This window comes from Nematolebias whitei, chromosome 9, assembly GCF_014905685.2.
Source record: "Nematolebias whitei isolate Nwh7 chromosome 9, NemWhi1, whole genome shotgun sequence".
NCBI classification, from domain to species: Eukaryota; Metazoa; Chordata; class Actinopteri; order Cyprinodontiformes; family Rivulidae; genus Nematolebias; species Nematolebias whitei.
Window position 1 is genome coordinate 22,518,674 of NC_056506.1, and position 13,721 is coordinate 22,532,394.

General features: G+C 39.3%; 1 protein-coding gene across 1 annotated transcript in view; it reads left to right on the forward strand.

Annotated features, from left to right (window-relative positions):
* astn1 (astrotactin 1) overlaps positions 1 to 13,721 on the forward strand; it is a 487,375-nt gene that overhangs the window by 466,478 nt on the left and 7,176 nt on the right. The window contains exon 23 of the mRNA XM_037682041.1: positions 3,850 to 4,033. Coding sequence (XP_037537969.1) covers positions 3,850 to 4,033 — 184 coding nt within the window. The remainder of the gene's footprint in view (positions 1 to 3,849; positions 4,034 to 13,721) is intronic.

Here is a 13,721-nt window from a genome sequence, read left to right on the forward strand (position 1 = left end):
CATCTGCGCCACCACTCTATCTATACGAATGTGTATAAAGGTTGTTAATATGATAAAATATCATATTTTATATGATGTTATTTTATCAACTCAACAAGCAAGATGAATCATGTCAAATTCAAAATATGATATCAGGAAGCAGATCAATAAGTCATAGTTAAAAGTCAAAGTTTCTTTATTTGTTGTTTTGTTTCATCACATGTGTACATGTGGTGGAACGAAATTGTGTATACAGGGTCCCAGTTACATTCAAAAAAAGTATAAAATGTAAAAGAAAAATGGTAATAAGATCTAAGATATGAACTAAGATAAACATTAAACTAAGAATACGCTAAGCACTAATAGTACAGAAACAATACACTGAACAACAGCAGCATGAACATGAGTCTGTGTGAGCAGATGAGTATGAATGAATACAGCAGCATGAAACAAATCAGCAGCATGAGATCAGCAGCATGGATAGTCAGCAGCACATATCAACAATCAAGTGGCGTTACAGCCTCAGGGTAGAAGCTGTTCCTCAGTCTAGTTGTTCTACACTTAATGCTCCTCAACCTCCTTCTTGAGGGGAGCAGGGCAAAAGGTGTGTGTGCTGGGTGGGTGGGGTCCTTCATGATGCAGGTGGCTCTCTTCCTGCGTCTGGAGGTGTAGATGTCTGTGATGGTGGGGAGACTGACTCCAACATCTTCTGTGCAGCCTTCACCACTCTCTGCAAAGCTTTTCTTTCTGCAGCTTGCAGCCTCCATGCCACACATTGATGCTGGAGCACAGGATGCTCTCCACTGCACACCTGTAGAAGGAGGTGAGGACTGAGCTTCCCAGACCAGCTCGTCTCAGCCGCCTGAAGAAGAAGAGTCTCTGATGAGTTTTCTTGATCAGGCTGGTGGTGTTGTTGCTCCAGCTGAGGTTGTCATTCATGTGTACACCCAAGTACTTGTAGCTGGAGACCACTTCCACCACAGATCCTCGGGGGGAGGAGGAGGTGTGTTTGTTCCGTCTGAAGTTCACGACCATCTCCTTCAGCTTATTCACATTGATGTGAAGGTTGTTCTTCCTGCACCAGCTCTCCAGGTGTTCTATGTTCAGTAATTAATATATTTCCATCACATCAGTTAAAAGACAAACTATATACCCCAATCTCTTTTTGGAGTCATTATTCGTTTTAAAAACGGAGAGTGTATTGGCACAGAGGTTAGAGAAGGTGGGCCTGGGATCGGAAGATAACTGATTCAACTCCCGGTACAGACAACATCAAAAAATGTGGGTGGGATAGGTGAAGCATCCACACCTCCCTCCACCCTCATTTGCCCCACTTTGGGTCCTTAACCGCCACCATCTGCTCCCCCGGATACCCCAGATAGCAGCTCTCTGCTCCACACAAAGGGCTGTGGTAGCTCGGTGGTCTGTGGTTGTGTCAGGAAGTGTAAATAATACCTCCACCTTTATCTTTATAAAGAATTAAGCTTAGAAACTCAGAGTTCCTGAGACTTTAGATGTTTGATGCGCATCATAGAAATTTCATTACAGTATGGTATTTCCAGGGTTAATGCATCATTTAAGACTTTTAAGACAAAGTTCAAACAATAAATTATTACTATACTGTATCATTTTAAAACAGAACCTATTACAAACATGAAACTATGAATATACTTGGTGCGACTTGGTATACTATGGTGTGACAGTAGGAAAAAGTTCACTCGTTATAATAAACTGTGGGAAAAAAGAGACTTGTCAGGTCAACAAATCTCACACTAAAGAAAAAATATTGAAAGTCCTGTCATAGTGTAGGTTTACTTTGCCCAAATACCTGAAAACTTGAACGCTTCATAGAGCCAAAACTAATCTGTTCTAATTGATTTGTGGTATAATATGTGGTAAAATCCTCAACTTTACAGTAGAACAAATTTACTGACTGCACCTCGTTGTTAGCCAGTAACTTTTAAAATTATTAAATTATGTAGTTTGACAGGTGAGCCTGCTTTACATTTCTTAAGCGCCATGACCCAGAGAACCCGTCCTCAAGGTCTCTGTCTAGATAATAAATGTTTTATAATATAAATAATATTTTGCGAGACACAGTGGGACCCTGGTTCCAATTTTAGGAAAACTCTTCTTGATTATTGGGGCAGCTGTGGATGAGTCGTTAGAGCAGTCGTCCTCCAATGCAAGAGTTGGGGGTTCGATTCCACCAGCAGTCACATGCCGAAGTGTCCCTGGGCAAGACACCGAACCTTTCATTGCCTCTGATGTGTGTCTCATCAGTGTATGAATGTGATCAAGCACTGATTATTCTTTGTATAGATCTAGTAGAGTGCTGTATGAATGGGTAAACGAAGACAGTTTGTAGTGTAAAGAGATTTGAGTATCTTGATAAGATAGAAAAGAGCTATATAAGTACAGCCCATTTACCATTTATTACAATCTCAAATTTGAACCATGGCTTTTGCTATTGCAGAAAATAGAAATAACAGGATTAGTGATTCACTTTATTGTGTCCAGCAGAAATTCTAAGCAGGGAAAAAGTAAACATTGCTATAATATATACCATGCTTACCGCCGTACACGTCGCACCACCATATAAGTTGCATCAGTCCAAATATGTCTAATAATTTGGGAAAAAGCATAAATAAGTCACTTTGCCGTATAAGTTGCATCTATAATGCGTTGCTGCTGAAGCGTTGCATTTGTTACACGTCACCACTGACAACCTAGAAACATGGGCAGGTGTTGTGCCAAAAATCGATTGTCAGCCAAATGGCGGCTGAGGGAGTGTGCACGGGAGGACTTTAACAAGAATTTTAAAAATTAACACCTAAGAACAGTTGTTTGTTTTCTTGGCATTATAGCAAAGGTGTGTCTCAGTTTAACTTTTCCTAAGTAAATGCACTTTAATGGTCAAATCAGCTGCATTTCTCCTGGGCGGCGTGACGAAATGCAGCTGATTTGATGTTTGCTCCAGGAGTTCCGGAGCGAGATGAAGGTGGCTGCTGTGGCAAGCCAAGTGTCTCATTAATAGCCACTTTTACCTATTAATGAGACACTTGGCTTGCCATATTGGTTGAGGGCCCTCTAGCGGCTGAAAATGGTAGTGTTCAATATGTTCCATGTCTGAATGAATGAAATTGTCAGATCTCAGCCAAAAATGGGGATATAAATATGAGGGAAAAAACATAAATATGTCACTTTGCTGTATAAGTCACAGGACTTGCAAATTTATGCAAAAAGGTACGACTTAAATGGCAAAAAAAAATGGTAATGTAAATCTCATTTTATGCTCCATTTGTATTTGGAATATTTACAAGTAAAAAAAAGAACTGTGAAGCCCCTTGAAAGTCAAAGTTCTGACTCAGAAAGTCATAGGTCCCTGCCCAACCATGACCACAAAATCTAATATGGCTTCCTTGTGCATTATCAGTGATGATAGCTGCAGAAATGCACTTTTTTATTTCCTGTTCTGTCAATTCAAATCCTAATAAATTAGTCACACACATCAAATTTTACTATTTCTTTCAAGAAGCATGTTGCTACAAGCTTAAGACAAAGATTATTACTGTAGTATGTTGGTTGTGACCTCAATCCCAGAATTGAGTTCTGACTTTCAAAGCAAAGGAAGTGCAGCTAAATGAGTTGGTTTAGCTGATGGGGTTGCTAAACCTCAAACCTAGTGTGAATGAGCAATCACACATCAAAGAAAGATTATATTTTCTTCCTTTCTCCTTACTAGCTTACATCTGGCTTTACTAATAAAGCTAAAGTGTTTTCCACACATTGTTTCGACTGGTGCTGATGTAATGCAACATCAGTTATATAAGAACTCTTATTGACTTTAGATTGTATGTGTTTTTTCAGAAATTGCAGATAAGATTTATAATCTGTTCAATGGCTACACAAGTGGGAAAGAGCAGCAGACGGCCTACAACACTTTGATGGATCTGGGTGCTCCCACGCTACACCGTGTGCTTTATCACTATAACCAGCGTTACGAGAGCTTCGGAGAATTCACCTGGAGGTGTGAGGATGAGCTGGGGCCCAGGTAGAATTTATATTTATTTTTTGTCACATTTTTTTTCCTTAATATTTTGACAAAATGTGTTAATGTTAAAGGCAAACCCCAAGTATTAGAATTCCTAATTGACTGGTCACCTACCTGCAAGGTACCTCTTGTTTTGGTGATGAACTGAGCTGATGTCATTGACAGAATTGCTTCTTTATGAGTTATCATCAATAAGTTTTTCAGTGGCAGATAAGTCTGATTCATGAACGACATTTTTATTGACATTCTGGACAAACAAAGTCAGTGTATAAACATCTGGAGTTCAGCATTATGTGCAGCTTAAGCATCACTGAAGGAGGTCTATGGGCTGATATTTTACATTTGTAATGCTTTTGGTCCACATAGTGCACCACTCAAGAGACCTGAAAGCATTGGTCTCCAGTCTCCAATGAGATATCACAGTTCTTAAGATTGGACCTTTGTATATTTATTGTTGTCTACGTTGATGCTCTGTGAGATTTCTGTAGAGTGAAACCTTTGCGGTTCAAGGTTCATCCATTCTGACAAGGTCCCCTGTGAGGGTAGGAACGTAGACTGACCGGTAAATGGAAAGCTTTGTCTAACAGCTCAACTCTCTCTTCACCACAACGTACTGGTACAGAGTCCGCAATACTGCAGATGCTGCACCAATCCATCTGTCAATCTCACGCTCCATTCTTCCCTCATTTGTGAACAAAACTCTGAGATACTTGAACTCCTCCACTTGAGGCAGAACCTCACCCTCAATCTAAAGAGTGCAATCCACCATTTTCTGACTGAGGACCATGGCCTCAGATTTGGAGGTGCTGACTCTCATCCCAGCCACTTCATAGACATAAAAGTCTACTTCATGAAAGATCAACTTTGCTGGTCACAAATCTGGGTAGTGACCGAAAGAATGACATTGTGGATACAGGTGGTTGAAATAAGTTTCCTCTGCAGGGTAGCTGGACTTTCCTTTAGAGATAGGATGAGAAGTTCAGTTATCTGGGAGGGACTCAGAGTAGAACCGCTGCTCCTCCACGTCGAGAGGAGCCAGTTGAGGTGGTTTGGGCATCTGGTAAGGATGCTTCCTGGGCGCCTCCTTAGGGAGGTGCTTCAGGCATGTCTGACTAGGAGGAGACCCTGGAGAAGATCCAGGACATGCTGGTGAGACTATGTCTCTCAGTTGTCCTGAGAACGCCTTGGAATCCTCCCAGAAGAGCTGGAAGAGGAGGCTGTAGAAAGAGATGTCTGGGCCTCCCAGCTCAAGCTGCTGCCCCTCGCGACCCGACTTTGGAACAAGCAGAAGATAATGGATGAATGAATGGATAGCCCTTTATGTCATCCCTCCTACAGCCCTTTAGAACTACAGAGTTGAGTATCCATGAGATGAAAATACACCTTAAAAGGAATTGTCGTTTTTCATTTTCAGGGTTTTGATTCTGTGTAGATAAACAAGGACAAAGATGCAAACTTTAACTGTCAAACAAACAAAAAAACGCTCAATTTGTGATACAGTAATGTCAATTTTCTGAAGTGTAACTTCAGATCAGTGCATTCCTTCCAGCAAATTGATCATCAACTTCAGCTAAATTATCAGTACAACTAAACAATATACCAAGCCTTGGAGGTCAGTCCTAAATCAGGTTTTTAAAGAATACCAAATGACTCAGGAAAACTAATAATGCATGGACTGAATAACCATAATCAGTCTTTGAAATTATAGAAATATGTTTTCTATTTATGAGTTGCCCTCCCACCAACAAAGTGCAATCTGTCACTCTGAACTCGAGCATCTGACGCTGACATGCTGAATCAATAACAGTGCCGTCTGGCTGCGAAATTGAAAAAACATGGCAAATAGACAAAAGTCTGGGTTGGATCACAGTTTGGTGTGAGCACCACTTTAAAGTGAAGTTTTCGCACACAGATCTGGTGAAAGCCACCAACAGTTCAGTTCAGAATTCAGTAAAACCCCTGACGCTGATTTAGGTGGTTGGAGTGTCTAAAAATTGAACAGATGACAGATTTAGATTTGTTTCCTCCAAATCTTTCATCTGTCATCAATCTTTGTTTAGATATGCTCCATTAGGGATTACTGTACCCTCCACAGCTCAAACTTTTCTCGTCATGACAGTGATTTATTGACCTAGCTCTCATTCCAATGAAAACACGGGAAAACGAAATAAAAACCCTGCTTCTGGAGAAGGTTAGCACAAGGATTCTTGTTCACTCAGTAAAGTTATTTGTAGCATCCAAAACGTGGTGTTTGACAAAGGTTCATCTGTTCAATCTTGTTGTTTATCGACTTTAGATGCATTACAGTTAATGCACTGCCACCTGACAGAAGACTTGTCAATCAAAGACTTGAACTCTTGCTCTGTATTCAAAACTAAGCTGGATTCGCTGACTCTTGGATGTTGCAGAGGAAAAAATGTGCCATCATTTTTTTACATCCTCATGTTTTTCCATACTGATAAGCATTTTTTTAATTTATTTCATGAACAAGTTGTATAAAAACGTTATTCAAGCTTTAATTGGTTTTGTAAGAAGTACCCCTGTATGGTACAGATGACCCATGATAGTTTAAAGAATTGTGATTCCTTTCCCTACCTTAGTTTCTTTAAGATCTAAACAGAGCAGATAAGTAGAATCAGCCTAATCCAGTAAGACAGAAATGACTATATAATTTCTGAGGACAATGATCTAGTTTTATATATCTGTGAAAGTATGGGGTATTTGAACTTTTAGGACTTGCCGTTAGTTTCAAGGTGAAGTTGAATTTATGTATTTTCAATCACTGGGATCTGGTGTGAGGAGTGTCCCTTTTTAATTTAAGAAGAAGGATGGATAAAGATTATTTGTTCATAGCATGTTTTGTGGGAATATCTAATAAAAAGTTCTCGATGCTCATCACATTAGAAAAGATCATGAAAAGAGTTTGATCACCTCGTCTCAGACAGATTAGGTACAAATAAAGGTGGATCATTCTTTCTGAAGTGATGAGCACACAGAAATCACTGCAGGACTAAGATATACTGTATAGTGTGCAAGGTACCAAAGGAACCCAGGGTAACTTCCTTAAAAAAATAATAATTAAAAAAGAGAGAAAAACCATTAACTGTAACTGCTGAGCATACAATCAGAAGATCCTTCAACAACAAGAGTACACTGGTTAAACGAATACATATAACTTTTTATTGTTACATTAAATAATAAAAACCAAAGAATTCTTGTTTGTTTCTGAAATTATGTATTTTCTTAAATGAAACAAGTTATTTGTGGAAAAAAAATAAATAGTGAAAATATACATTTGAAAACTTTGTGGAAAAATACAGAAAATTGTTGGTTTGATCACCTTAAGTACATTATTCAATCTCTGGAGTGTTTTGTGCAAATATTATGACCTAATAATATCTTACTGATGTGAATAAATATTTGAATGAGCTCAGTTTGAAAAATCTGTTCAGTTTTTTCTGGTCTTTTATTTGGAGCAGACTAACAAGCTAACAGCTAGTCATAGATCAGAATGGATGGTTGCCATCTTAAAATAATAATAATAATGTGTTATGTATTGTCATCATTGTATGTTCCCACACAATGGCAAAATAGGCTCGCTGCTTTTAACCCATCCACCACCAGGTGGAGCAGTGGGCAGCTATTGAAGTGCCTGTGGAGCATTTGGGGATAGGGTGTGCTGCTCAGAGACAGTGAGACACCACTAGATGTGCAATGACTGGAGAATGAACCCGGGACTTTTGGGTCCCGAGTCGGCTGCCCTGCCTCTACACCCTCTCGACAAAACATAAGGCACCTGTCTCAACATTCTTTAGAGGTTTATGAGAACACTGTACCCTATACTGACATTTTCACATTACTTGATGATTTTTGAAGAAAATTTACAGTATGTGAGCTGGGCTGCACTGGAAGTGCTACAGATAGCTTCTATGTAAAAATAGTGTAATGTGAAATTGACAGTGGTGTAAAAGTTTTTAAAAAAAAACAGCATTTCCATAAATCACTATGAAAGTTTTGAGATTTCAGCAAATGTTTTAAAATGGCAGCAAGCCAGTTTAGTATAATCCCCATTTAGACTAGCCGTTAGCTTGTCAATTCAGATGGAGAGCACTATTTCTCCAAAATGAGGTTATCCGAAGAGCAATTTACAACTTGATGTTTATTGTTCATACTCTTTTCACAGAACCCCATTGGACATGATCCAAACTATTGCTTTAAGCATAAGGTGTAATGGCATGGGATTTGGCACGGTGGGGTTTTTGAGTTAATTGTAGCTTTGCATGATGAACAGACAGTGGTATGCTGGAAAGTCAAGCTCTCTGATTCTTCTATATTCTCAGATGCCAACAGATTGCACAGATTGTGTGTGTGTGTGCTTGTTTAGTTTTCTTTTATTATGGCATGGTGTCTTTACTCACCGAGACTTGAAGCGGTGATATGATGCCAAATATCAACTTTCATGTTGTTTTTGTGTACAAATCACACAAAATCAGACTTTTCATGTGAAAAATGAGACCTAAACAAAATCAAAACAAAGGTAATCCTATCTATCCAAAGCATTTCCTTTGCACATTTTTCAAAGCAAGCCATAATTTGTTCCAGCCTTTTTTACAAACATACCCTGCGACACTCAGACCTCTATGACATCAGCTCGTCCAAAGCTTAGCCGTGTCTGACTCTTGTTTTCATTCTCCACGGTGCACAGATGTTCAGCTTGCAGCTTCCAAAGTGCTGTCTTTGATTGTTGTTCGTGTGAGTTGAAGTTAAGAAAGGAAGTTCGTTCAAACTGGCTCGAGAGCAGATTGAGTTAAACCTCTGTGACATCACTGTTTAGCAAAGCAACTTGTGACCAGAAGAGAACCCACCACCCCCCACCCCCAACAAACAACAAATAATCACTTTAATGTAAAACTGTTGCATGATTTTTCATAAACAGAGCCATGTGTCTGATGTAAAATATCCTAATAGACTGCAGTCTGTGGTGTGTATGTTCACTCTGGCAGGTGAAACTGATTAGTCAAAAGCTACCTTAATTTGTTGTTTTTTTCTGCTTCTGTGGGTCACCCCACCCTGAATGAAAGCATGCTTTTAAGAGTCATGCAGGAAAGAGTTGACGTAATTGAGCGAGTTGATTCTGAAGTGTTCCATTAAAATGCATTTGGATTAACAAACATTCAGTTTAGGTAAAGGGAGCTGTGAGTATTGTTAATGACTGCATTAGAGCTGAAAAAGCAGCAGATAAGTTTATTCAGGGTCTAACAACAGGAGGAAGGAAGTGTAAAGATGTATTTTGCTAAGTCGACTAGTTAGACTTTAAGTGTGGAGATTAAACGTGAGTTTTGGCAACAAGCATGAAGGCAAATACAGTATACTGTAGAGGTTAATGGCCTCACAGCTCCACTGTTGTGTATCTCAGTGGGCTTCACAGCTACACCGTGACATCAGTCACACTGTGTCTCTGACCTTATTTGACTGCTGGGAAAATCAAATCCATCCATCCATTTTTTAACCGCTTTCCATTTCTGGGTCAGCGTGGAGCTGGTGCCTTCCTCCAGTGGTCATTGTGCGAGGAGCAGAGTGACACTCTGGACAGGCCACAAGTCCGTCACAGGGGAAAAACAAATGTGGCAAATAAATAGTTGCGGCAAAGCCAGGATAAAATGCAGCTGATGTCATTTTTAACTAATTAAAATATCCACTATTAATGTTGGCCTGATTCTGCAAAACCTTTAAAGATCTTGATCTTTGTTGTCATGTCTAAAAAAAAAAAGGATAATTAAAAATGGACATAAATACATTCCAGGCGAGACTCACGGCGGATGTCTCAGGATAAATGTAATATTTCTGTTTATTTCAAGCTGAATTATTAATTATTAACCACGGTGTGACCATAGCGAGAAAACGTCTCAGTATTTCCACTGCTTTAATCCTCTTTCTTTTGTCGCGTTCTGGTGGTCAGGTGTCAAATCCAAATGCAGGCAGATCACGAAGATTCAAAGAATTACAAAAAGAAGAAACATTTTAACAAAACAAAATAAGAGCTGACGGGGCTGTTGAACAAAAAAGCAGCATTCACCTAGATTTCCTTTAATTCCACACATTTAAAACATGTTTCTCACCAAGTTTGTGTAAATTCATCTGTGGATTTTAAAGACATTTTAACTTTAGTACACTTTAATACAGAGCGTCAGATCAGCACTATTTGTCTTTATAGAGAAATAAAAAACATCACCACTGGACGTTTTTTACTTGTGTTCAACAAGACTCATCTAAATGATGTTTCTCATGAAGCTTTGAGGACAATAAGGTGTGGGGGTTTAAAGACTTTTCAACTTTAATGCACCTCAACACAGAGTGTCTTCCACCTGCAGCGTCTTACAGCGTCACAGTTACTGCTAAGCTAACATGCTACAGACGTAGCTCCTCTCAAACATCCTCCTAACATGAATACATGTTGATGATCAATCCCCTGGTCAACCACTGCTCGCACTAAGCTGCTAAACTGGCGAGCGAGGAACACAGGTTCCTCCACCTCTTTCACCTGTGCACGTTTTCTGCTGAGGCAAGAGGCAGGAAGCGACAGTGGAGAGTTGGAGGTCACCAGGAAAACCTGGAGTGGAGTTTTAGTAGCTTGAGTATTATCCTCTTAATCAAGTGGAATGGATTCGTTCACGAAGAACGAGAAACTGCGCCACCTGAACTAATGTTTTATAGTAAAAGTGGGGGGTCCAAATGAACGTTTTTTTAATGTGGGGGGACTTGTCCCCTTCACATATAATGGTTGCGACGCCTATGGTATAAACTGAAACAAACCAAGTGAGCAAAGTCTCAGAAACAAATGAAGGAGTCTTTGTGACTTTGTCTTTCTTGTGGTATCAGATCTGCTAAAACATATCAAGTGTCACTGACGAGACTGTTTGGCATCTAGTGCAGAAAGTTTGAATGATAATTAAACTTAAATCATAAACTCATCAAATGGCTGCTTCTTCAATGCGTGAAACGTCTCTTGTCTTGTCACCACCAGGGGACTGCCTATCATTTCAGGCACGCTGCTTGGCTGCTAACTTAGAAATATTAGACGTTTTGGCTGGGCTAGTAGAAAATCCTCTGTCTTCATTGTTTCAGCCTGGACCGTGTCTGTGAATAAACTCCCTGACCTTTGAAGAATTGAGAAATGCTTCATTTTTTAAAATCTTTTGAAAAAATATATACTTATTGTATATTATTTTTTGACAGACTCTCGACTGGAATTTGTCTAGAGAAGTTATAATCTCAGCAGGCTGCTTGCTCTGCTCTCTGACTTCTAATGAGTGAACAACAACAACAAAAAAAACAATTACTTTGTAATACAGAAGTGCGTGTAGCTGTTATATTCCTTCAACCTTTATTTTCAACAGGTTAGTCTCATTGAGTCACGAGGACTCATTTTCGAGAGAGACCTGCTTTAGATGGACAACATATAAAGTACAGACAACAATATTCAACAAAAACAATTAAATATCCTGATGCATGGGGCAGCACGGTGGCGCAACTGGTAGAGCTGCTGCCTCTCAGCGAGCAGGTCCTTGGTTCAAACCCCGGTCCAGGGGCCTTTCTGGGTGGAGTTTGCATGTTCTCTCCGTGCATGCGTGGGTTTTCTCCGGGTACTCCGGTTTCCTCCCACAGACCAAAAACATGCATGTTAGGCTGATTGGTAACTCTAAATTGTCCCTAGGTGTGAGTGAGTGAGAGAGTGAATGGTTGTTTGTGTTGTTTGTCTCTATGTGGCCCTGTGATGGACTTGCGACCCGTCCAGGGTGTACCCCACCCCTCGCACAGTGATTGCTGGACATGGGCACCGGCGACCCCCGTGACCCAAAATGGAATAAACGGGTAAAGAAAATGGATGGATGGATGGATCCTGATGCATGCTCAATAATCCAGGTTAAAAAATCTAAAAAAGTTCAATCTGGTCCTCTGGATATTCAAAAAAACAATTAAAAATAAAACAAAGGTAGTTATAAAAACAGTAAAATCAGTTAAATCAAGGTGCCTTATAAAACAAGGTAAAGTACTAAAAACAATAATATATTTGCTTAGATTTATCTATTGACCTTATTAAGTGTTTAAAATCCTTTCAAGAAATCAAAGTAGACATCTTCAGATCTTGTAAGGTGTTTCAGGTTACAGAAGCAGAGTAAAAAAAGGCCTTTTTGCCAAGTTTAGTCTGCACTGAGGGAACACTGCAGGTAATGATGACCTGAGAGAGCCCGCCCTAACTGCACTGACAACTTAACATGTGGGAGGAGATGTAAGAAGGCAGCAGACCAAGGAAAAATGTATAGATGAAAATGTACCAGTATGGGAGCCTCCATGTAGATAATGATGACCAACTGACCAATGAATACAGAGTGCAGTGATGAACCTCATCACACCATGGTGCTAACATCCATCCAACATGTAGTATTCTACATCCCTTACAACCTAGTTGTTTGGTTTTTTTTCAATACCATTTTCTTTCACTTGTTCTTCTCCATTTGTATGCTTTATTTTATGATTGTCTACAGTTGTCTTTGTCTACTGTTGTCATCACTCTTTGTTAAAATCAGGTCTCCCTAGGCTCAATGGGATTAACCTGTATAAATAAAGGTTGAATGAAAAAATAAATAAAAGCATCTGCAAGGAGCTGGCAGGGAAATTCAAGCAAATAATCACCATAATCAAGCTACAAGGTGTGTCCTGGATATATATATACAGCATATATACACTGTAATTCTCGGGCTATAGGACGCACCAGTCTCTAAGCCGCACATACTAAATATAAGATAAATCATAATTTTGTACATAAGTAAGCCACAGGCATCATCCGCCATTCATTGTCGGGATCTGTGTCCAGCCAGCTCCAGTATAATGAGCAGCTTTCTTGTAGTACAAGATTCATCCACCGGATGGCATTTCTTATACTATGGCTTGCTTTCAACACACGTTCAGACTTCATGATTGTCATAAGTTTTCATGCTATTTTGCTGTCTGACTCATGGAACAACCATTCATCCTACAAAATGAACACAAGAATTATCTAAGCATAATCACTGGACAGAACTGTGCCAAACACCTACACATCAGAAATTCTTTTAAAATGTTATACCAGTCAATTTTACCCACAATTCTTATCGAGGTTATGTAACCAGAAGTCAAATAGTACCGGTAAAATACAGTAAATATTCACTAAATTAGCACCATTGATTTATGTTGTTAAACACTTTTGGTAATATATGCTGTTTTTAAATATACTTTCTAAATAAGTTTGATCTGATATCTTTTCAGCAGAGCTCATATGAGGAGGAGGGAGGATGGGGGAAGGCCCTTCCTCCTTCCCGTTGTTTACTCAGCTCCGTTCATGTGTTTGGATGTGAGCTTAATTGAAATACTGGTATTTAAACACATATTTACCATACACAGAAAGGTTTTTTTTTTAACATTTATTTAAATATGTATCAGTCTTGACTGACTGACTGCTTTAAAAATAAATCTGATGACTTATCCGCTGAGCTCTCATGACAGAAGGGGAGGGAGAAGAACCCCTCCTGTTGTTTCCACTCCGTGTTCAGATGCGAGTTTAAAATGAGATCCCGATATTTAAATGCATACAGGTCCTTCTCAAAAAATTAGCATATTGTGATAAAGGTCATTATTTTCCATAATGTAA